A 25222-nucleotide genomic window follows, 5' to 3' on the forward strand; every position below is an offset into this window, starting at 1 on the left:
CTGTGCCACCAGTGCCTGGCGTTCACTCTACCAGTGCCTGCCTTTCACTCTGCCACCAGTGCCTGACGCTCACTCTGCCACCAGTGCCTGCCGCTCACTCTGCCACCAGTGCCAGCCTCTCACTCTGCCTCTGTAGTTCCGTGGTTTGAAAATCCATGGTTCGGTGGTTCCGAACCTGTTCAATAAAGGTCGTCGGAAATAGACGATTTTGGTGTCAACGGACCGCAAATCACGAGTGCGGTATGTACGAGTGTTTTCGCATTAATCGATCAATGAGAACACCACGTATTTAGAGATTTCGTTCAAACCTTCGGGTTCCATTTTGTTTGTGGCACGTACCCCTTAGTTGACTTCTGAATGACCTGGCCGAACTGACTCCCTTGCCCGAGGCTGACCTCGTTGAGCCAGCTCCTTTTTAAGCAGCTGGTCAGATAAAGATCAAAGAGCAGGACATGCCAGAGTTTATGGTACATTGCTCCCACCTTTCTATCTTGCTTCCAATCTGATCTGTTTCTGTTCCTTCCTTTATGGCTTAATCACTGATTTGGGTTGAGGGTTTTATGATGGGTTTGTCCGGCCTGAGCGAACAAGAATGTTGGAATGTGCTTGGTCATTTCTGGTGGGCTGGACAACGGAAAGTGGGATTGTCGTCATACGCTACTTTCAAAATGTCACATTTCTATTGGTCAGTTTGTATGAACCCAATGCTAATTTGGAATGTTGCCAGAGGCTTGATTTTTGGCATAAAAGACCATGCTCCGCTCATTGAATTTGGTCTTTGATGTCATCAAGAAGTGTCCTGTGTCTCTGTTTGCCAAGGCAGGGGAACTCGAAGGCATTGGGCGTTTTCCCTGATGCCACTGGGTTCTAAAACCCGGTCCTTCACCACCAGTGCCTGCCGCTCACTCTGTCACCAGTGCCAGCCTCTCACTCTGCCACCAGTGCCAGCCTCTCACACTGCCACCAGTTCCTGCCGCTCACTCTGCCACCAGTGCCTACCACTCACTCTGCCACCAGTGCCAGCCTCTCACTCGGCCACCTGTGCCAGCCTCTCATACTGCCACGAGTGTCAGCCCCTCCCACTTCCCACCAGTGCCAGCCGCTCACTCTGCACCAGTGCCAGCCTTTCACACTCCCACCAATACCAGCCTCTCACTCTGCCACCAGTGCCAGCCTCTCACACTGCCACCAGTGCCTGCCGCTCAGTCTGTCACCAGTGTCAGCCTCTCACACTGCCACCAGTGCCTGCCGCTCAGTCTGCCACCAGTGCCAGCTGCTCACTCTGCACGGGTGCCAGCCTCTCACTCTGCCATCAGTGCCAGCCTCTCACACTGCCACCAGTGCCACCTGCTCACTCTGCACCAGTGCCAGCCTCTCACACTCCCACCAGTGCCTGCCACTCACTCAGCCACCAGTGCCAGCCTCTCACTTTGCCACCAGTGCCAGCCTCTCACTTTGCCACCAGTGCCAGCCTCTCACTCTGCCACCAGTGCCTGCCGCTCACTCTGCCACAAGTGCCTGCCGCTCACTCTGCCACCAGGGCCAGCCTCTCACTCTGCCACCAGTGCCACCCTCTCATACTGCCACCAGTGCCTGTTACTCACTCTGCCACCAGTGCCAGCCTCTCACTCTGCCACCAGTGCCAGCCGCTCACTCTGCCACCAGTGCCTGATGCTCACTCTGCCACCAGTGCCAACCGCTCACTCTGCCACCAGTGCCAGCCTCTCACTCTGCCACCAGTGCCAGCCTCTCACTCTGCCACCAGTACCAGCCTCTCATACTGCCACCAGTGTCACCCCCTCCCACTTCCCACCAGTGCCAGCCACTCATTCTGCACCAGTGCCAGCCTCTCACACTCTCACCAGTACCAGCCTTTCACTCTGCCACCAGTCCCAGCCTCTCACACTGCCACCAGTGCCTGCCGCTCAGTCTGCCACCAGTGCCAGCCGCTCACACTGCCCATGTTTGCTACACTCCTGCCCAGTGCCAGTTCCTGTACATTGATGCCACCTATATAACACTGTGCACCAATGCCCAGCAGTGCCAGCTCCGTGCACTGCCCTCATGTGTACGTCAGTCCCCCTCAGGTAGTTGATGGAAAGGTTTAGACTCCTTGGCCAGCACTAATATTTGTTTACTGTCTTGCAGCTTATCTTTTTTAGCCTACATTTTCACATGAAATCCCCTTAACTCCGTGCCCAGAATGCATTTGAAAAGGTACAGTCAAAACGCAATAACTTAAGATGCCTACTTCATTCCATAAACTTCTCACTACACAAAAGCCAAAGCAATTATCTCCATTAAGTAGGGTTTGATGAAGCAGTTGGAGCAATTAAGACAATTAGACACGCGGCTGTGAAATTCATTGGGGCCTCTTCGCAAAGGTAAGTTTACACATGTACATTTACTCAGGGCACAAGTCCTAAATAAAGAAGTGGGGGGGCTTGGGGGTTGGGAGGGTGCTGTAGTCACGACATGAAGTGACGTCAGGAAAGGTGGCTTGCACCATCAGACTCATTGCCTCCCCTCGGTCACCCCTTAGATGCGATTGCATCAGAGAAGCCAGCGCATGAGCAGCGTTCTGAATGAGCTCCGATCTCGCCCCAGAGAGGCCGAAGAGTGAATGTGTGGCTCCATTTGCTCCAGTTATCGAGATCCCGGTAAAATAAGTGGGGGGACGCCGTCCACACGCGTGGTACCCCGACTCGAGCCCTGCATTTACTCCTGTAAACTCCTGCATCTAGGTGTAAATCTGAACCTTTTTGCCGTCCAGCATTTCCTACTGTAGATTTACACCCAAGTGTAAACTTACATGTTTCCACCCACTAGTGGACTTTCCTTCAATAGGATTTATGATTCTAAAATAAGTAGTAGTAACTTTTCACTCGTAGGTAGTGATTTCCACCACTGTAGAGGAGATCTCGCTATGAGGAAATATAGGGAAATTATTAAAGCTTATTTTTAATTTTAAAAAAATGAAAATATTGAAATATAAAATATAAATGTAAATTCATTTAGGATATTTATAATAAATCTAGATGTAATAAAATAAAATGTTGCAGCTGGGGAGACAGTGGAGAGAGAGTGGAGAGAGACAGTGGAGAGAGAGTGGAGAGATAGAGAGGGAGTAGAGAGAGAGTGGAGAGAGAGACAGTTGAGAGAGAGTAGAGAGAGTGGAGGGAGACAGTGGAGGGAGAGTGGAGGGAGACAGTGGAGAGAGAGAGAGAGGAGAGAGCGGAGAGAGAGAGAGAGACAGTGGAGAGAGAGAGTGGAGAGAGAGAGTGGAGAGAGAGTAGAGAGAGAGAGTGGAGAGAGAGAGTGAAGAGAGAGTGGAGAGAGAGAGAGACAGAGTGGAGAGAGAGAGAGTGGAGATAGAGAGAGTGGAGAGAGAGACAGTAGAGAGAGAGAGTGGAGATAGACAGTGGAGAGAGAGAGAGAGAGAGAGAGTGGAGAGAGCGCGGAGAGACAGTGGAGAGAGTGAGCGAGGGAGAGTGGAGAGAGAGAGAGAGGAGAGATAGAGAGTGGAGAGAGAGAGAGTGGAGACAGTGGAGGGAGACAGTGGAGTGAGAGTGGAGATAGAGAGGAGAGAGAGAGAGAGTCAAGTCAAGTCAAAGAGTTTTTATTTGTTTTGGTACTCAACTGAGGACCACAAATATTATAAAAATACACAATTTACTTTACAGTTCAATACATTTTCAATGAAAGTTTTAAAAATGTATATATTTTATAGTAGACAAATTCATTCGGTGGCCGTTTGCATACAAGTAGCAGATCTTTTGCAGTTACAATCCTACATGTCCGATAGATAGGGTCAAGGCATGTTAACCGTGCGTTTACAACTATGGCATTAGGGCATATAAATAAGAGATGCTCGATGTTCTGATTACCCCCCTGACAGAGAGAGCATAGCGGGGATCTTCCTGGTCTCCAAGTTGAGGTAAAAGTTAACACGGGTAGTATGCCCAGACGCAACATCGTGATTGACCTCCTTGCACCATGAGTAAGGGAAAAGTCTAGGTATGGCTGTTCGTGCTTGTACTCCAAAGACTCAGTATAAGATTTATACAGAGATAAATTGTTACAGTGTAGGTAGTCAAGATCGAAACTCAGTTTGGGGGTAAAACATTTTTAAAAAAGTTTGAGTTGTGCGGGTGACCAACTTAAGAAAATTTCAGAGCTAATTTCTGCTAGTTGAAATGCCGCTGTCATATTTCTGGAGAAGATAGAGTGTGAAGTATCATTATCAAATGTCTCGATCTTTAACAGGAATCGTAGTGTACCTTCTTTAGAGTGGAGAAAATTATAAGCCCACCTGATGATGTTTGCTACGGCTGTAGCGTAAGCACTGGTAATCGAAAATTCAAGTCTTTGTGCCTGCAATGGTGTGGATGTAGAGACTTTCAATATTTTCTTTAGTATTTTGCCTTCTTTTAAATCCATATAAGACCATTGTTTTAAGGCAATGTGTTCGGTGGCATACGACAGAACCGGGGGAATCTTTGCTCTGTAAACTTTTATAAGTGCAGAAAAATGCCTGTTTCCAGTGGCCGAATACAGTCTCGAAATGGCCCCAGCATGTAAGTCACATTTCCTTTTTAGATGGTTTATTTGTTTAGTATTTTTCATATTGTGTGAAAATATCCTGCCTAGATAGGTGTATTCCTCTACCTGTTCTAACTTCTCTCCGCCCAGCTTCCAGCAGTACTTAACGCCTTTTTTCTTTCCAGAAAAAGCAACCACTTTAGTTTTATTTATATTGGGAATTAGAAAATTGTCTTTAGAATAATTATGTAGGATATCTAGAAGACGTTGTAATCCAAAAGGCGTAAGATCAAACATAACTATGTCGTCCGCATATAACAGAGCATGTATGCGTTGGGCGGCGATCTTCGGAGGCATACTTAAACCTTGTTGCAGATGGAAGGGTAAATCACTTAAGTACAAAGAGAATAAAATCGGTGCTAAAAGACACCCTTGTTTAAGGCCATTAGACGTACGTATTTCTTTAGTCAAACCCTTATCACTCCCCATTTGTACACGAGAGAGAGAGAGAGAATGGAGAGAGTAGAGAGAGAGAGAAGGGGGAGAGGGTGGAGAGAGAGAGTAGAGAGAGTGGAGGGAGACAGTTGAGAGAGAGTGGAGAGTAGAGAGAGAGACAGAGAGAGAGAATGGAGAGAGAATGGAGAGAGAGAGGAGAGAGAGAATGGAGAGAGAGAGGAGAAAGAGAGTGGAGAGAGAGAGTGGAGAGATAGATAGAGTGGAGGAAGACAGTGGAGAGAGAGATAGAGTTGAGGAAGACAGTGGGGAGAGAGTGGAGAGAGAGAGAGAAGGGAGAGAGCGTGGAGAGAGAGAGTGGAGAAAGTGGAGGGAGACAATGGAGAGAGATAGAGAGAGAGATAATGAAGAGAGAGACAGTGGAGAGAGAGTGGAAAGAGGGGCAGTGGAGATACAGTGGACAGAGTTGAGAGAGAGAAAGGAGAGAGAGAGAGAGTCGAGAGAGAGTAGAGACTGACAGGCTGACTCAGAGACTGCATACTGACTGACCGAGAGACTGACTGGCTGAGTAACTGACTGAAAGAGAGAGACTGGCTGACTGAGGGAGTGACTGACTGACTGACAGAGAGAGAGAGACTGATTGAGAGTGAGAATGACTGACAGAGAGAGAGACTGACTGACTGACAGAGACTTACTGACTGAGGTAGAGAGATAATAACTGACAGAGAGAGAGACAGAGAGAGAGAGGCAGAGAGTGGCTGACTGAGAGAGATAGACTGATTGACTGCGAGAGAGACTGACATAGAGAGAGAGAGAGAGAGAGAGAGAGAGAGAGAGAGAGAGAGAGAGAGAGAGAGAAAGAGAGAGGGAGAGACTGTTTGATGTAGAGAGAGAATGACTGACTGAGAGAGACTGACTGACTGGGAGAGAGAGAGAGAGGCTGACTGGGAGAGAGAGAGACTGGCTGACAGAGAGAGAGACTAAGAGAGAGAGAGAGAGACTGAGAGACTGGCTGGCTGAGAGAGAGACTGATAGAGAGAGAGACTGACTGACAGAGACTGACAGAGAGAGAGAGAGACTGAGAAACTGACCGACAAAGAGAGAGACTGACAGAGAGAGAGACTCACAGAGAGAGACTGACTGACAGAGAGAGACACTGACTGACAGAGAGAGAGACTGACTGACAAAGCGAGAGACTGACAGAGAGAGTCACTGACTTAGAGAGAGAGAAAGACTGACTGAGAGAGACTGGCTGACTGCGAGAGAGAGGATGACTGACTGAGAGAGACTGACAGAGGGAGAGAGAGAGAGAGACCGTCTGGAAGACTGACTGAAAGAGAGAAAGAGAGAGACTGACAGAGAGACAGAGAGAGAGACTGAGAGAGAGACTGGCGGAGAGAGAAACTGACAGAGAGAGGGACTGACAGAGAGAGGGACTGACAGAGAGAGGGACTAAGAGAGAGACTGACTGACTAAGAGAGAGACTGATTGAGAGAGAGACTGACAAAGAGAGACTGGCTGAGAGAGAGACTGACAGAGAGAGAGACTGGGACTCTGACAGGGAGAGACTGACTGACAGAGAGAGAGCCTGACTGACAGAGAGAGACTGACTGACTGACAGAGAGAGAGAGAGAGAGACTGACTGAGAGAGAGAGACTGGCTGACTGAGAAAGACCGACCAAAAAGAGAGATAGAGAGACTGACAGAGAGAGAGAGACTGACAGAGAGACTGACAGAAAGAGGGACTGACTGAGAGAGACTGACAGAGAGAGAGAGACAGACTGACAGACTGACTGACTGAGTGAGACTGACTGACTGAGAGAGACTGAATGACAAAGAGAGATAGAGGGATGTATGACGGTACCACGCGTACTTGTACAACGCGTACCGTTACAATGCTACTTTTACCACGCAAGTCGTTACAACAACTTGCGTGGAGGGGCGCTGGATAGTAAATTATTTAATTTACTATTCCAACTCCAGTCCCCGTGGACTCTAGGGAAAGGAGTTGGATAGTAAATTAAAGTATTTACTATCCTGGAGCGCCCCCCAGCGCATTTCGTTGTAACGACCTGCGTGGTAAAAGTATCAATGTAACGGTACCGCGTTGTAAAATATGCGTGGTAACCGTTGCATACCGACTGACAGAGAGAGATAGAGAGACTGACAGAGAGAGAGAGAGAGAGAGAGAGAGAGACCGACTGACTGACAGACTGACAGAGAGAGAGAGAAACTGACTGACAGAGAGAAAGGGAGAGAGACGGTGATGGAATTGGGGTCACAGTATGTATGAAGCTATGCAATGCCTGTTAAGATTGCTATTGTCTAATAATAAAAATATATTATTAAAATGTGCTCGTTGTAGTTACATATGCTTGTGAAATACTGCTTTGTCGCATTGTCTAATGTTTTAAAACGGAAATGAGAAGGAGCAGTGGATGCACTTTTGTCAAAACTGAACGATGAGTGGGACCGGTGTTGTATATAATGACAGGAGTCTGCATCAGGAAACCCACCTAAAAATGGGCAAACTACCCCGGACTACTGATGGCAGGGACCGTGTAATGAATGGACCACCACCTATGAAAGCCTGCGGGCAGACTAAGCCCAACCTTTGACTCCACCATCCAGTGTTACTTATAACGGCTGGATTGGTGACAGTGGCGTAACAATAGCCCCGCATTCCCTGCAGTATGGCGGGTCACTGGCCTGAGAGCTCTAGTCTGGCACGGAGAATGGGAGGGGGGCCCCCTTCATGTACTTTGCAGGGGGTCCCCCTCAAGTTTCGTTACGCCACTGACTCTTTCATCCTACTGAATGGCAGTTTGTGCTGGAGAAGGAGCATGGTGTGTCCCTTCCGATTCACTTATTTCTTTATTATTTTTGAGTTTTATATAGCACGAACTAGACCAGAAGATATCAGAGTGCTTTACACAAGAACCAGTTTCGTTACACAAGGACACATTCATTTTTTGTTAGGCACAGGGAGATTAAATGATTTTCCCAGAATCACAGGATGTTGCGCATCATTGGCAAGACTCGAACCTGGTTCCCCAGCTTTGAAGTCAAGCGCTCTAGGCTCAAGGCTATATCCTCTCCCTCCCTCACTTGCTTGCCAGGTGTGCCTGCTGCATCGTTACTAGCTTTGGCAAAGAAGGCCTCAATCCTTCACTATCAGGCAGTGCGCAGGACCTTATGTGCAGAGTGTACAAGCTATGCAGATATAGTTATAGACTTTTCTTAACTAAGGTTACCAAAGGACTTAATGACACCAAATTAATACAACATATTGCATTCTTAGGGTTCTATTTCAAGTGAATTATAGTTCACTATTTCTTTTATTTTATTTTTAACTAGCTTACCCGTCGCGTGTTGCTGCGATCTCAGAAGAAAGGTAATTTGAGGAAACTTGTTATGGTAACATTTAATTTACATTGTGTAATTTTTATTGAAACTTATTCGTTTTAATATGGAAAACATTTTAAAGTGTTGTTTTAATTCTGTTTATTTATTTTAGTGCTTGTGGATACACAGTATTTTTTGTTTTTCCGTCTGGTGCGTACACAAATAAATCAGAAGATTTTCCGACGCGTGAGCTGGCAACATACCGTTGTCTATGTGAGAAGCACAGATTCTCCAAATCTAGTCCACACACTTGCAGCGATTGTCCATTTGTGCTTTGTTGATGGTCATTGCAAAAGCGAGTCGCACCAGAAACTGTAAACGTTCAGTATTGGAAAGAATATGAGGGCCCTGGGGGCCCGGGGGACCGATATTTAACAGATGTTTCTTTTTTTTTGCCAGAAACCTTCGCGGGATTGTACTTAACAACTTTTAACAAATCTTGTTTTTTTTTTGCCAGAAACCTTCGCAGAAGTGTTTCTAGGGAAAAGGAGTGGTCCACAGGAAATGCCAAGTCTATATCAGTTTTCACGTTTCAGGTATTGAGGAAAACACACTCAAAAAACTCTGGACCGCTTGAGTTTTGTAACAAATAAGTCTTTGAGGCGGTGATGAGTGCGTTTGACCAGATTGTAAATATCCTTAGGCTGAATCCTTGCTCTTGTAATCAGAATCAGGAGTCCATGTGAGGTAGAAAAAATACTTTTATTAAATAGGGTTTAAAACATGAACAGCCGACACATGTTTCGCCCCCTGTGGCGATTTGCGCCGGGGCTTTTTCAAGGCTATTTACAGTATCATATGTTCGTTTTACAAATCTTCAAAATATTGACTTAGTTTTCAGAATCTCCGATTATTTGTCAAGTTTCGATTTCTCAGGGTATAATCCTCGGGTCTCGTCTTGTTCCTCCGCTCGGAATCGGCCGCTTCCGAGCGGAGGAACAAGACGAGACCCGAGGATTATACCCTGAGAAATCGAAACTTGACAAATAATCGGAGATTAAAGTATTTTTTCTACCTCACATGGACTCCTGATTCTGATTACAAGAGCAAGGATTCAGCCTAAGGATATTTACAATCTGGTCAAACGCACTCATCACCCCCCTCAAAGACCTTCGCAGAAGTGTACTCAACAACTTCCCAAAGTTTCATGCCGTTACGATGAATGGTGTAGTAATGCATAAAAGACAAACAGACATACTTTCGTTTTTATATATATAGAAGATTTGCATAAGGAAAACCTAAACTGGGATCTAATGTTCCTGATTGCCAAGATTCCAATTCCAAAGTCACCATTTACCTGAGCTCAATATACACTACACTCACATGTCCACCAACCCAGGCTCTTTTTATGCACCTGGTTCTGAAGATTTGATTGGCACAGCAAATAGGTGTCACTTATACAAAGTCTATTGGCTTTGTCAATGCTTTTTCTCTCTGCTGTCCAGCAGCATGTCTGATGTGCAGCATGGTTGAAAGTCAAACAAACAAGGGGAAAATGTACTATGACGCTGCTATTCAACATGCCTGAAAGACATTGACAAAGCCACCTATTGACTTTGCCAAAGCTTGTTTTGTGAGTCGTAGCTTGGTCCAGCGACAGTATATCCCCTGGGGGATGACTGTGTGATAAATAAATAAATACTTGTATTTGCATATGCTAGCTCATTGAGGCCAGATCTATTGACTTTGGCAAAAATGAAAGAGGAAGACAATGATTAAGAGACGTATAGCGTAAACAGGAACCTTCATACTGGAACACAACTACAGGAAATAGACATTCACAGAAAGCCAATTGGAAAGAATGGGAGGGGAAAGAACTTCAGAGAAGGCAAATGAGGAAAACATGAATGCACGTTATCTAACAAACTAAAAAAGCCTCTTGAAGTGAAAAAAACGAAATAAACAAGGATTGTTTTATGTATACAATGTATGCATGAGATAAATAGTACACTCATTAAGTGTAGTTGATAGACTGGGTATAAGAGTCTTTCGAGGCTACATTGAGAGCATGCTAAAAATATGTGTGAAAAGTAAAATGCTTGCATGTCTGTATAGATTTTGAGAAAAATGATTAATTGGCTTTAGTTCTTGGATTTATAAGAACGATAGTTATTTTATTCTTGGTGATGTTGTTTGATTTTTTTAACTACATGAATGTGCACGTCATTATATGTAAGGTATAAAGCCGAAGAGAATAACCTCAAGATGAATCATTGGATTGTTTAACTTGTCAGGTAAGGTGGGGTGTACTATCAGACGCTGTCAGTCACACCAACATAGGGACATCACTTTTCTCTTGTTATTCTTTAGTGCACGGGAATGAGCCCAAGGAGTGCTGTGACTCCCACAGATCGAGGACCTGCTGCTGTGTGAATGTAGGTAGTATCCTTGCTGTTGTAGTGATTTCTGTTTACATGAAGCGACAAACAAAGAGCTGTAGTAAAAAGTGGTTCAGAACGTTCTAGCAGTATTTGGGCCTTGCGTAATTCTGGTGCCATGCGTGGGTTGTCTGGCGAAAGGCATAGCTGCGCTGCAATAGGGTGACCTTTGACAGAGGTGTGCTGGGATTGGTAGGGAAGTCGTTAGCACACTAGTACGGAGAGAGTGTGAGATTAGGACAGAGAGTCATTGAGAACTTGCCAGTATGGGAAATCACCTTTTTGAAAAGAGACTGAAAGGGAATAAAGACGGCAAAGAAAGGTTTACATATGTGTGTGTGGTTCAGCCAATGGCACGAATATAAATCAAAAATGGAGAACTGCTGTTCCCACTGAGTGGGACTTTCCATATTCCTAGAATAGAAAATTTGAGGCAAAGGATGTTCGATTTGAAACCTCAGCCTAGGCTCACACAGTTTGAAGCTCTGAATCTTTGGGAGAGAAGGTGGCAAACAAAAAGAAGAGGAAGAAATTTGCATACAAAATCTGCAGTAGAGCTCATTCATGGATAGGCATAATATGATGAGAGGCAGAAAAGGAGGAGGGGAGAAGTAATTGAGACCATTAGCGCTTACCCTTTGCTAGAGAATTAAGAGATAACAATGGAAAAGCTTGTGGAGAAGGAGAAATCTAAAACTGAGACAGAAATAGAGAGTGAGGAAGAGGATGCCTCCTTAGAAGAGTTCTTCAGGATAAGTCCACTCCCATATAACTCAGTGGCTGAAATAGGCGCTACAGCTACAGTGGCAACAAGGAGACTAGGACAGACATTGAAACCCCACCAATCCCAAGCTATACAGAGGCCACGTTTTACCCACTAACCAGAATTCGATGAGTGCACCACTAACGTCGGGTGCCTCAACCATTTGCTCCTCTGAGACAATTGCTAGCGCCCACTAAGTCTGACCATTGCAAATGTCCCCCAAGATCACACACAAAGAACCGGAGTAATAGCACTAAGCCCTCCACAAGGAGAGGTTTTGACCAGTTCCATGGTGGGAGGTTTAAATGGTATTGCAGCTCTATCAGTTAACCCCTCAAGCACTGGACACACTCCTAAAAAACCTAGGGCCTGATTTGGATCTTGGCAGACGGGTTACTCCGTCACAACGGTAACGAATAGCTCATCAGCCGAAATATAAATCCTATTATATCCTATGGGATTTATATTTTGGCGGACGGGCTATTTGTTACCGTTGTGACGGAGTAACCCGCCTGCCAAGATCCAAATCAGGCCTTTAATCTTTCCCAGCTGAAAGCTGAGTTTGATGAAATTGTTAAGGGTGATGTGAGAATGGCTTTATTAGGACTTGAGAGTGAATTGCTCTACATGAGTAAAGAAGCCGCAAGAGAAGCAGGAGAGGCACATGTGAGGCTGAGAAAGTGGCAGATGAACTCAGAGTCGATTTGATACAGAGAAAGAAGTTAGTATGATGATGGGTGAAAAGGAATTGAAATTGCTAAAGCCAAGGGGATTAAGACCCCACTTAAGGGAGTTGACTTAGAACATTAGGGATTGGAGTGATACCGAGAAATTTGGGTGCTATGGCCCAATACGGAAAGGGTTAAGACGAAATGACAAGAAGAGGTTGCCAAGGAGGATGAGGAAGAAGCTGTAGTAGAGGCAGTAAGGGAAATCCCTTTGAGGGAAGTACGGGGAGGATCATAGATACATGTCCCATAGTCCTGGACAGATCTCATTCACTTTACTAATTCTCTTGCCAGGCTAAGAGAAAATCATAAGTGGTATACATAGATGGACCAGTTTGTAACCATTTTAAAGGTCTTTTGTGAGGATTTGGATGTATTATTTTAAGTTGCAATCTCAAAGATCCTATCAGCAGACTGTAAGAGAGCAGTGGAATGGCAGACTCAGGAGCCTCCTAGAGTATCAGGAACAAACACACCTTCAGCCTTAGTCAAAACCAAATATGAAGAAGTCATAAAACACTTAAAGACTGAGGCTGCCCAAAAAGAAATAAATTGGCCCAAGATTTGCTGACCCTCTCAAGAACCTAAAGAGTCCATGCACACATACTTCGAGAAAGTGATTCAGGTGTACAGGGAGCATAGTGGACTAAATAATCCATTGCGAGATAACATGGCAGTGTTCCTCGCTTCTTTTATGCAAGGATTGAAACTCAAAATGAACAATCGATGTTTCATGGTGTCCTTTGCTGGCTAAGTAAGCCCCTTGATGAGATCCTGTAGTATGTAAAATATTGCAGTGACATGCTAGAAACTTAGCAAAAAGGGCATTTAAAGAAGTATATGATAGTCCAGACCCCATTAGCACAGAACAGAGGATTAGAGACACGTAAAGTACCCCTTCAAGCCCCTGAAATTTACCTCAGTATCAGGATGAACATGCAAGGAGTTTCTATGACATATTGAGGAAATACCCCGGGGATCAGAAGAGGTCGAGGTAATACCAGGTACTAACATATTGGCCCTCAAGAAGGTTACCCTTTGCCACCTTTGTAAGAAGATTGGCCAATGGAAGCAGGAGTATCTCTGCAATCCTGATCAGGCTGTGATTGATGCCCATGCTGAGAAGTTTGCGGCACGGGAAGAGCTTCCTCCATTACCCAGACCCCCGACGTTAACCCCAAAGATCTTAGGATCTGGTCTGTCACAAAAATCAGCTGGACTTATGCAAATGCAGGGAGGAATTCCACCTTACAACCAAGCAATAACATTCCCCATAATCCATTGGTGTCTCAGAATGCCTAGTTTCCTATGATGTTTTTGAGGTTTACAAGCTTTGGGGCATTATTAAATGCATGGTTGGTCTCGTTCACAGTTCTGAAAGACCATGGTGCCTTGACTTTAAATAGACACATATAAAAGAGTCTTACAAAACCTGTTTTATGTGGTCTGGTCTTAGGTAAGCAGGGTACATTTCTTGAACAACTGTGAAAGTGACAACCCTCGGTCATCGTTCACTTCTGCATTCTGCTGGTGTCGAAATATTTTCTCAAGTCAGCAATTAAAAAGACACCTTCACATAACAAAGAGGATGTCCCACCCTCTGTGAACTTCCTTCGCTGCAGCACCAATTAAATGGTGCCATCTCTGAGCAATAGCAACATTACATAAATCATGAACAAGAGCTAGAATGGGAGATGAATATAATCAATGGCACTAATGATAACCAAAGACTGAAAGGATTGAGCATCATGCCTTTCTCTGTTGAGATTTTGTTAGCTCTTTGAGACAACTAAAGCTGTATGAATTGAATCTATCTCTAAGCTCAAGCTGTCTCTGCCTTCATGCATTTAATGCAAATTTCGATGCTTCCAAAGCCAAAGAACCAGCAGCCTAATTTTAGAAGTAAAAAAGTGAAAACATTAATATCAGTAGACATTAAAGATATGCAGTCAAAAATATCTATGAGCGTCAGATACCTGCAGGCTGGTCTGTGTGCCCTCCTTGATAAAAATTGCCTTTTTCACAATATAATCCCATTGCAAGCATTCTACTGCACACTTTTACGTCATTCAGATCCAGTTCACTGCCTGTGGATTCCCACAATCCCATTCTCTTTAGCAGTGTATACTGCAAAAGACCTCCTATAAATTACATGGCTTTATGTTTGAGGCATCCTATGTCGAGCCCTGTCAGTTTATACTGACAACAGGATTACTTGAGATTGTGATCATTAGTATTGTAACTTAGACCGATATACGCAGAGTCTGTATACATCATATGCAATGTAACTACTATTTAAGGAAAACGACTACCTCTGTATAATTCTATTGCATGGTATAAGATAATGAAGTCATCAATAAAGTCTGTTTAAAAAAAAAAGACCTCCTATAAACAAAATCAAGTAGGCAAATGCCCCTAAGGGTGCACCTATATGAACAGCTAATAACATAATGAATATTTTCTCCAGTTAGCGTAAAGGAGGAAGTATGACCAATGGATGATTCATTGACTATTGAACTTAGTTAGATTCAGTAGGTGGATTCCGATATTTTGGACAACACAGGACCCCCATAAAATATTACTGTTTTTCAAAGACCATATGTTAATTGATGGTAAAATAGTACTCATACCGCTTGTGAGTGTCTTTGAAAAGGTGTCATCCATTTCATGTCTTGAACCATTTGCAAGAGAGGGTGATGAGTTGAAGTTCATTGATTGAGTAGTTTGAGATTTCTGGTTCTGGGTTAGCTTATTCCGTTTGGATCCAGAATCTCCTAACCTACTCCAGTCTAGAATGAAATAAAAGACCGGGCATTCAGGCACAGGACATACATGATGTTTGCAATGCAATTATGACATAGTACATAGTATCCTGCAATCCATATATAAAGGCTGCCTCTAATTTCCCTATTGCAGTGGAGTTGTGAAATCTCATCATCTGTAATAAGAAAATAAAACATAGCTGCTCAAATGTAATAAAGTATTATAGTTGGGATGTCTTAATGTCTGCTGCCAGAGCAGGAAGCCATGGTGAAAATCAGGTCACAGAGCATAATTACAGCTGCAGTTTAAACAACAAACAAAAGAATGCACAATGATCAGAAAAAATGAGATATTTTGGCAACATTTTCTTTGTTTGCATGTTATAGCCCATTACAGGAAAGATACAATCTTTCTACATGTTCCCTTGCATTGTGCACTACAACACTGCTTTAATCTGATTTACATTAAAGGGATTCTAATATATTTTCCAACAAATTATTATCTGCTTTTTATTGTGTTTAATTTTGCATTATAAATTCTATTGCTGATCTTTCCACCTGCAACAAGACTATCCCTTTTACATGAAAGAGCAAGACACAAAGGGGCAGATTTATGAGGCCCTTGCACCACGTTTACGCCCCTGTTGCGTCACGCAAAGCGGCGTAAATGTGGCGCATCCCTACGAACGATTTACAACGTGACGCATCTAGGCAGATGCGTCACGTTGTAAAGCCCTGCGCCGCTTGTGGTCATTCCGGCGCAGGGTGGGCGTTCCGGGGCAGGTGCGCCTCGCAAAAGTGGCTGAGTGAAATCTATGAGATTTCACTCAGTCACTTTTAAGCCAATGCTGCGTCAAAAGCCTGCGCCTGCTTGAAGCAGGCGTAGGTCTTGATGCAGCATTGTTAAAATGGGGCACCCCCGAGCCTTGCTGGAGCTGCGTCGCGCTTGCGACGCAACTCCAGCAATGCGCCACATTTCCGGCAGAGATGCGTCACGCATCTGTGCCATTTTTGCATCATGGTGCGCCGCATTATAAATGCGGCGCACCATGGCTGGCGGAGCTGTGGCGCACTGTGGCGCATGTTAACTGGCGCATCCCTGGGGAAGCGCCAGTTAACATAAATCTGCCCCAAAGGACTTAAGAGTTTAGTGCAATGTGTAATGCTGGGACCATGTATTACAAGGAATAAAAAACACTATGCCATATGTTAAAAGGATATTGGAAGGTACATGATATTATGAAGGCACTTAGCCTTAGGCTTCTTTCCTCTATACACTAACAGAACTCTTAGGTAACTTGCAATATCTTTATAATGTCCTGCAGGGAGTAATTTAGCCCATGACTTCAGATGTGTTATAATATTATTCATAGCTTTTTAGTTCAGTACTTTATGGACCTTCTTGTCCAATCTAAGATTATAAATTAAGTGTGCACAGTCAGCAACATAAAGAACTGTCAATCCCAGTGGGAGGTCCAACATGGTCTACTCCCATTAAAGTGATCACAGAAAAAGAAAAAGCATTGGCAAAGCAATAGGGACAAAGAAGCCTATCTCCTTCCTCAAAATCGATCCTACCTCATTCTGATCTGAATCAATATAAATCCTACGTATTCCAATGTGCTATATATATCAACAATGGTTACTTCCTCACCCTCCCTCACCTCACCTTCTTTCCCTTCTGTGTAGCTCATTGTTAATCCTCCTCCACATCACTGTCGTTCCTCCCTCACAGCCCATGTCTTTCTCTTTTTAATTACTCCTTGCTTCTGCCCCTCTCTGCCAGTGACTTGCCATCAGTGCTGCAAAAATGAAAGCCAGTCTAAATGGAAGGCTCTTTTGCTGTAAGTGTAATTTATGACAGCACAACTCTCATACATACTGTTTCTAATAAAATAACAGTGGGTGTTGGGTCTACTTCCGTCAAACTTTGACTTTTTTTCTTCAAGCCTCTTTCAGCGATTGCCTAAATACTTTGCTAATCATACCTTGGCTCCGCCCCAGCATAATGTTATTGACTATTTGAGTGTATCCATCTGCCTCCAATAAAGTTCTTACATTGTAAAGTGTGAAACATTATTTTATATTAGTACATAAGCATGGAAGTTGATTACAATGGTTGCTAGATTGAATTCTTTATACTATACCTACATTCTATATTAAAATCAATCATTTTTTAAAATTATTTTGTAAGCAGAACGTTTTTGGCAGCAATTGAGTTTGAGCCTGACCCCGTCATGGATGCTCCATTGACTGTTCTTTCCGACATGGCAGCCTGCCTTGGCCCAAGATGTCTATCCGGATCGTGGAACAATTCAGTAGCATCTTGTTGTCAGTATCACCAACATCACTCTTCTCTCCTTCTCCTGAGTAGTACTCCTTCCTGCACCTACCTCTCATCCTTCCTCTGTGGCCCCCTGCTCCTTTCCCCTCTGTGTCACTCCTTTTTAGTCCATAATCAGCTCCCTCTCTTTCATCCATCCCTCTTTCCCCTTTATCCTGCTATTCATTCTCCTGCTCCTTCTTCCCGGTGGCATGTCATTCATTTTTTTTGTGGCTGAGAATGCCAGAGAAAAGAAAATCAATCTATACTGTAGGTACTCCAGCATTCAATATATTCATGTTTTCACTCTGTTTTCCAAAGCACAGTAGACTCAGACCTAGTAGCTTTGCCATTGCTTGTGAATTCCAGTTTCGATCAAATGTTAATTCCTAAAAAGATGTTTCTGGGCTCTTTCCTGAAATGAGTATACTTTGGTGGTAGGTATTTGTACGAAAAGGCAGCAGCGGACCTTAAAAATGCCGCACCTAAACTCCAGTGCCGATGGTGTCTATGATCAAGTCAGTTAAATATTGTGCAGCCAACCCCGACACCAGCTGCTGTTTGGCGTCGCTGTGCTCTCCAGATCAGTTAAACAATTTTTAAATACTCATGGGGGCGCACCAAAATGAGAGTCCAAAAAGAATAAATAGAAAAATGTTCTTTATTTATCTTTTTTCAGAAAAAAGCACGTCAATAAAACATGTAGCGAGATCAGCCAACGCGTTTCACTCCCTACCAAGGAGTTTCTTCAGGGCAATCAGGATGCATTTTGTCCTTGTGAGTCGGCCAAAACTTCAGTCACATCCATGCTTTCTTTTTTGTAGTCCTCACGGAATCACACAACTCCGGTCTCCCGACAGTGGGTCTCCAAATCCCGATTGCAATCGGGATTTGGAGACCCACTGTCGGGAGACCGGAGTTGTGTGATTCCGTGAGGACTACAAAAAAGAAAGCATGGATGTGACTGAAGTTTTGGCCGACTCACAAGGACAAAATGCATCCTGATTGCCCTGAAGAAACTCCTTGGTAGGGAGTGAAACGCGTTGGCTGATCTCGCTACATGTTTTATTGACGTGCTTTTTTCTGAAAAAAGATAAATAAAGAACATTTTTCTATTTATTCTTTTTGGACTCTCATTTTGGTGCGCCCCCATGAGTATTTAAAAATACTTTGGTGGTAGGTCCTGCGTTACTTAAGGTAGGTTCTATGTTCATAGGGTAGTACTGCCGAAGGATTGTTCAGTGTTTGTATTTTTATCATTGCAAGCACTGCTGGATGTTGGTTGGTGATTGGTTACACATTTAGGGCAAGATGTATGTAATCCAGATTTACCGATTCTAAAATACCAAATTTTACCGATTCGGCATTTTAGAATCGGTAAATGGGATGTAGGTATCTATTCTGTATTTTTTACTGAATCAGTAATATTCGGTAAATACCGATTCGGTAAAATGGGGTACACATTCAAGGGTGGCAGGGTGTCACATTGACACCCTGCTGCACCCCTGAATAGTGCATGGGTGCATATGTGGCACACACACATGCCCTAATGGCATGCATGTCTGCCACATGGCACTGTTAAAAAAAGCACAAAATTGCTTTTTTAACGGTTTTCGTTTTTACCACCAACTTGTAGTTGTTGGTAAATAACGAATCCTTGCAAGTGAAGAGCGCTCACTTGAGTGCTTCCTACATTAAGGATTAGGTAATTTACCGATTCCTTAAATTACCGATTCGGTAAATTACCGAATCCTTAAATTAGGCCCCTACATCTCAAATGCCTAATACCGGTCGGTAACGGCCGAAATTCTGTGATTTTGGCCGTTACCGACCGGTGTTAGGCTTCCTATATCTAGCCCTTAGAGTTCACTTAGAATGTAAGGCTGAAACGGTGCTTGATGTAGAAGTTTAGGTGGAATTTTTTATTCAGTGTGTGATTTAAATATGGCTGGAGCTAAAAGGAAATCCTACAGCACAGCGTATTTTCTGAATTAATCAATCAATCAAACATTCTGCTTTAACTGTATTTATTTTAAAAGGCTTTTGGACTTATTTTCTCAAATCGTTCTTACTGAACATTTGTAATCCCTCTAACTGGGGGAACCACCCCAACTCTCTTTCACTCTCAGTTCCCCTCTTATTGGTTTACTCCTTTTCCACATTTTTTGTTGGTTTAATCAATGTCGGGGGCAGTAAGAAGGAGTTCACTGAGACAGCGGTGTAGTTTAACTGATTTTATTCCTGATACATAAACACCCACAACCAGGAGCATTCAGCATCTGGGACGTACATCCAGGACACTGAATTACGTTGGAGTGAACCACGTAGACACCGTTCCACTCCGGAATGTGGAACTCAAAATGAAGTATAGAACAATAAATAAGCATTAAATCTGCAACATGGGGGGGCGTGGCCAAGATGGCGGGGTGAGCGGACGCTTCCTCCCGTAGCTCCTCCGGCCCAGCTCAGCCTGAGCCCCGATTCCTGCGCTTCTCCCCCCCGCGGCTGCACTGCGGGTGAGAGAACTGTGCCGGAGTTCGTGGGGCACATTTTGGGACCACTTTGACTTCTGTGGCCCCGGGGGAAGTCCCCGGAAAGTTTATTCGAAGACCGCTCCGAGGAGTGGAGCCCGGGTCGCCCCGAGGTGAAGAGCCGGGAGGCGGAGCGTATTGCGGCGCTGTCCGCGCGCCTCGGCTGGGCCGAGTGCTGAAAAGCTGAAAGCCGGAGATCCCGGGGGAGCGGACTAGACGGACTCCGCGGAGTGTGGTGGCTTCCTGGCCGGTGCCCTGGTGGCAAGCACCATTGCTGGGCGACGAACCCCAGCCCTGCGCCGGCGATCTTCCCCCTACTCTGAGTTTCGAGGAGTGCTGACTTGCGAACTCCGCGCCTGGAGGCACTGGATGGCGGAGTTCGAGCAGTGCCCGAGCCGGGCAATCAACTGGTGGTGAAGGGAGACATCGATTTCGCACTTTCCGGACCCGTTGCCGTTTGAGGGTTACCCACGGACTTGCTGGCCCGGGCTGCCTTCTTGGGTTCCACCCTCCCGCCATCTTGTCTTTGTGTAGCTGAGCCCAGTGGCCCTTGCCCGCGCCCTTCTCACAAGGGAGCCTCGGCTCGTCCTGGTACCGACTCATCTGCTGCCCCCCCCCTGGGAGTACGAGGCTGGAGGCCTACACTTTGGACGTTGCTGCCTGCCCTGCTGGCCCGGGGGTCATCTTGCCCAGGCCCGGGCCGCCATTTTGTCGCCTGTGACGCACTACCCTTGTCCCCGACGAGGGCCTCACACCTGGTGCCCGCGAGCGGTGGCGCTCGCCTACAGCAACTGACCCTGGGCTTCACCGGGGGCCAAGATGGCTGGGAGACGTGGCGCGGCACGAGGAGATCGCACTTTGCCGGAAATGCTCGGCAGGTCCCAGCAACTACGCGACAGGGCGCAGCCGTCCCCGGGGGCCTCCCGGGCATCAACAGACGCAACCGTGGGCGAGCCACCAGTCACGAGGTCCTTCATGGAGGACTTATTCAGCTCCCTCAAGGAGGAATTTCAAACTCTTAAGACCGAAGTGGCTGGAGAGGTCCGGGAGGTGCGCAGGGAAGTCGAAGGCCTGGGTGAGCGGGTCGATACTGTGGAGACGGCGGCCCAACGTCGCGATGAAGAGATAACTCATCTCCAGCAGGACGTCCTCCGCCTTCGAGAGCAATGTGTCGAGCTCCAGGCCCACTCGGAGGACCTCGAGAACAGGTCCAGGCGGAATAACATCCGGGTGCGAGGGGTTCCATCCGCGGATGAAGGTGCGGACCTAGTGGCCTATCTGCAGGACCTGTTCCGCGACATCTTGGAGGAAGGAGCGGATTTCCCGATCCGCATTGACAGAGCACACAGGGTGGGCCGCCAGCGCCAGTCATCGGCGCCCCGCCTGATATCCTGGCATTCCTGCCGGATTTCCCCCTAAAAGAGCGCATCATGACGGAGGCCCGCAGGAAGCAACCGCTGACCTTCCGAGAAAGACCTGTGGCGCTCTATCAGGACCTGTCCGCCATCACACTGCAGAAGCGCAGGTCTTTCCGCATCGCTACGGACTTTCTGCGAGAGCATGAGACAGCCTATTCCTGGGGTCACCCCTTCCGTCTTATCTTTCGATGGAATGGGGTGCTGCATCAGCTGCGCTCTTTACAAGATGTCTGTGGAGTACTGGGCCTTACTGCTACGGAGGAGGAAGGGGCTACACCCGCATGGCGGCGCCCCGAACGGCGGGGCCGACGGAGATCGAGGAGACGCCAATCGTCAGCGACGGCGAGTCGTCCAGACTCGCCCACCATCAGAGCAGACATGGAGGAGGCCCTGAGGACTGCGGCCAGGAACTTGCCTGAATCTACTGGTGTGGCCCTAACGGCCTAACTTTTCTCCGGGGGGAGAGACTCTTAGCTTTAACGATGCTGAGCTGGGGCTGGGGGCTGGGGGGGCGAGGGGGGAGGCGTGTGGCTGGACTTCCACTTGACTGTTTTCTGCAGACTCGCCCACCTGGGCTAGACTGAGACTATGGGGTGTTGTTTCCTGTTTTTTGTTTTGGTTGGTTGCTATGGGATGGTTCTGGGGGGGTTTACCTGTTGGTTTGGTGTGGGGGGGTCCCGTCCGAAGCTGTCCGACCATGTGCGATGCTGCCTCTGGCCTTCCCTGCGCCCCTGCCCCGCGCGCCCCCTCCGCTGATCCCTCGCTCGCTGCATAGCGCGTTGTTTCCCTGGAGGCGATGCCGCCCCTGAAAGTAGTGACCCTTAATGTTAAGGGTCTGAATAACCCCGTGAAGCGTAGGGCGATCCTTTCCCTGTTGGAGGGGTCGCAGGCGGATATCTGCCTCCTGCAGGAAACCCATTTACGTTCCAAAGATTGCCATAGGTTGCGCTCTGCCAAGTTCCCCACGCAACTCTTTTCCTCTGCTGCGACTAAGACTGCTGGGGTGGCCATTCTTCTAGCCAGCTCCTTCAGGGGGGAGGTGTTGCATAAACATGCTGAGCAGAAGGGGAGGCTTCTAGTGTATCGCATGCGTTTGGGAGGTGTTACCTTTACGGTTGGTTCGGTATACAGCCCAAATGACCACCAGGATCGCTTCCTGGAATCAGTGTTGGTGGACGTTACTGCCTCGCCCGATCGCCATATCATCTTGGGGGGAGACCTGAATATGGTCTTCGACTCCACCCTGGATAGGTCTGCCCAGCGCTTTCCGCAGACAGGGGAGCTTTCTAGGGCGGTACAGGACCAGCTTGCGGAAATGGACCTGCATGACCTCTGGCGCGCCATGCACCCCACCGATAGGGACTACTCCTATTTCTCCCACGCGCACCGCACGTATTCACGGTTGGATTACCTCTTGGTGAGCGGACCGCTTCGTTCAGCCGCCACAGCGGCAGACATCGGGGTCTTGTCCCTGTCCGACCACGCACCGGTTTCCGGGATCTTTGCTTGGCCGGCGGCCCCCCCTCTAGGGGGATGTGGCGGCTTCGGGACACGCTTCTCCATAGGAAATCGGTTGTGAAGCGAGTGGAGGAGGTCATCCAGGACTACCTAACCCACAATAACAACTCTGCCACGTCCCTGGCAACGCAGTGGGCGGCTTTGAAAGCGGTCGTCAGGGGGGAGTTTATCTCCATTTCCTCAGCGGAAAACAGGGAACGCCAACGCAAGAGGGAGGAACTGACAGCGCAGGTTAGGGAGCTTGAGCAGGTTCACCGCCGAACAGGGGCTCCTCGTGTCTGGAAGCAGCTGAAGGCGGCACGGAAACTCCTCTCTGCGTTGGATCTAGATCGGGCGGAGTATGCCGCGCTGCGCCTGAAGCATGCCTTTTACACCGGCGGAGACAGGTGCGGTAAGCTCCTGGCCCATAGGCTCAGGGCTGCGCAGCAACGCAATGTGGTGAAGGAGCTGGTGGGAGTGGATGGGATCCCGGTTTCCGGTGACGCGGAGGTGGCAGATACCTTTCGTTCCTTTTACGAGGCGCTGTACGCTGCAGAGCCTTCCCCACCGGGAGAGGCTGAGGCCTATTTGGAATCCGTGACCCTCCCGGCCCTGGACCCCTCCCAGGCGGACCACCTAGAGAGGGACATTCACGTGGAGGAGGTCATCTCAGCGATTGCACGGCTAAAGCATGGTAAAGCCCCGGGCCCGGATGGCTATACGGCCTTGTTTTACAAGACCTTCTGTCCCACTGTCGCGCCTCTACTGGCTCGCTTGTTCAACTCCTTCTCCGAGCCGGGAGCCATCCCACCGGACCTTCTCTCAGCGACTGTGTCGGTTATCCCCAAGCCGGGGAAGGACCGGACCCTGTGCGGCTCGTACCGGCCCATCTCGCTCCTAAATGTGGACCTCAAGCTTTACACCGGAATCTTGGCGGCCAGATTGGGTCTACACTTACCAGGTTTGGTGGAGGCAGACCAGGCCAGTTTTGTACCCGGTAGGCAGACGGTCGACAACACAAAGAGGGTGACGCACGTGCTGGAAAAGGCCTCACGCGTCCCGGGGGAGCGGATGCTGCTATCGGTCGACGCGGAGAAGGCCTTTGATAGGGTTCATTGGCCATATCTCGAGCTGGTCCTTGGGAAACTGGGGATCGGCGAGAAGTTCCGCACTATGGTCTTTAACTACTATAGGAGACCATCAGCGTCAGTGCGTGTCAATGGACACAGCTCCAACAGCTTTGCCATTGAGCGCGGCACGAGACAGGGTTGCCCCCTCTCGCCGCTCCTCTTTGCCCTTCATATGGAGCCGTTTGCACAGAGGATTCGCGATAACCCGGACGCTATTGGGGTGAAGATGGGGCAATACACGCACACTGTCAGCTTATACGCGGACGATGTCTTGCTGACCTTGGATGACCCCAAGCGGTCGCTCCTTGCCTGCGTCCAGGAACTGGACGCTTTTGCCCGTGTGGCGGGCTTTAAAATGAATATGACTAAGTCGGCTGCACTGGATGTGTCGCTCTCTGCCGACACCAGGCGGGACCTTCAGAGTCTCTTTCCTCTGCAGTGGTCCTCCTCCACGGTGCCTTACCTGGGAATTTTGCTTGCTCCCTCCCTGCCTGCCATGGTCGCAGCTAACTATTCCTCTCTGGGCAAAAAGATCAAAGAGGAACTCGGCCGATGGAACAAGGGCCTACTCTCGTGGTTGGGCCGTATCGCGGCGGTGAAGATGACGATACTGCCTCAGATCCTGTATCTTTTCCGCGCTCTGCCTCTCCAGCCCCCCGTGGGTTGGATACGGCAGACGCAGGCAGACATCTCCCGCTTTGTGTGGCAGGGCCGTAAACCTCGGATGAAGCGGGTCCTCTCCATGCTTGCCCCGGAGGCGGGGGGTCTCGGAGTCCCGGACCTCCGGAAGTACTTTCAGGCGGCGCAGCTCCGGTATTTGGTGGAGTGGAGCCGGTGGGAATCGGACAAACACTGGCTCTTTCAAGACCAGGCAGTTGCAGGCTGTACCCTCCAGGAGGTCCCGTTCCTGCGGCGCACTCACCGCCCGCCTAATCTCTACGCCTCTTTTATCACCCGGGTCCCGCTAAGAGTGTGGGACGCGGTGTGTGAGCTGCGTGAGCTCACCACTTTTCCATCGCCGTTCACTCCCATTGCTGGCAATCCGGACTTTACCCCGGGTCTGGAGCCGGGAGCCTTTTCCCACTGGGTGAGCGCGGGTTGCAGGGCGCTTTTCCAGATCTACGGGCCGGAGGGCGTGCTCCCCTTCCAGCAGCTCCGACAGGAGTTTGGCCTGATGGAGGGGGACAGACTGCGTTACATGCAAGTCCGCCACTGGGCTCTTCAACCCCCGGTGCGTGACGTCGCTGCCCGTTCGATTACGCCCTACGAGCGATGGTTGGTAACCCGGACCT

The 25222-nt window shown here is 47.6% G+C and overlaps 1 protein-coding gene across 2 annotated transcripts in view; it reads right to left on the bottom strand.

Moving 5' to 3' along the window:
* Positions 1 to 25222, bottom strand: part of ADGRG4 (adhesion G protein-coupled receptor G4) — a 1454718-nt gene that overhangs the window by 86276 nt on the left and 1343220 nt on the right. For both annotated transcript variants that reach the window (XM_086918649.1, XM_086918650.1), the window contains exon 25: positions 14900 to 15058. In XM_086918649.1, coding sequence (XP_086774775.1) covers positions 14900 to 15058 — 159 coding nt within the window. The remainder of the gene's footprint in view (positions 1 to 14899; positions 15059 to 25222) is intronic.

This window comes from Lissotriton vulgaris, chromosome 4_1 (genome assembly GCF_964263255.1).
Source record: "Lissotriton vulgaris chromosome 4_1, aLisVul1.2, whole genome shotgun sequence".
NCBI lineage: Eukaryota > Metazoa > Chordata > Amphibia > Caudata > Salamandridae > Lissotriton > Lissotriton vulgaris.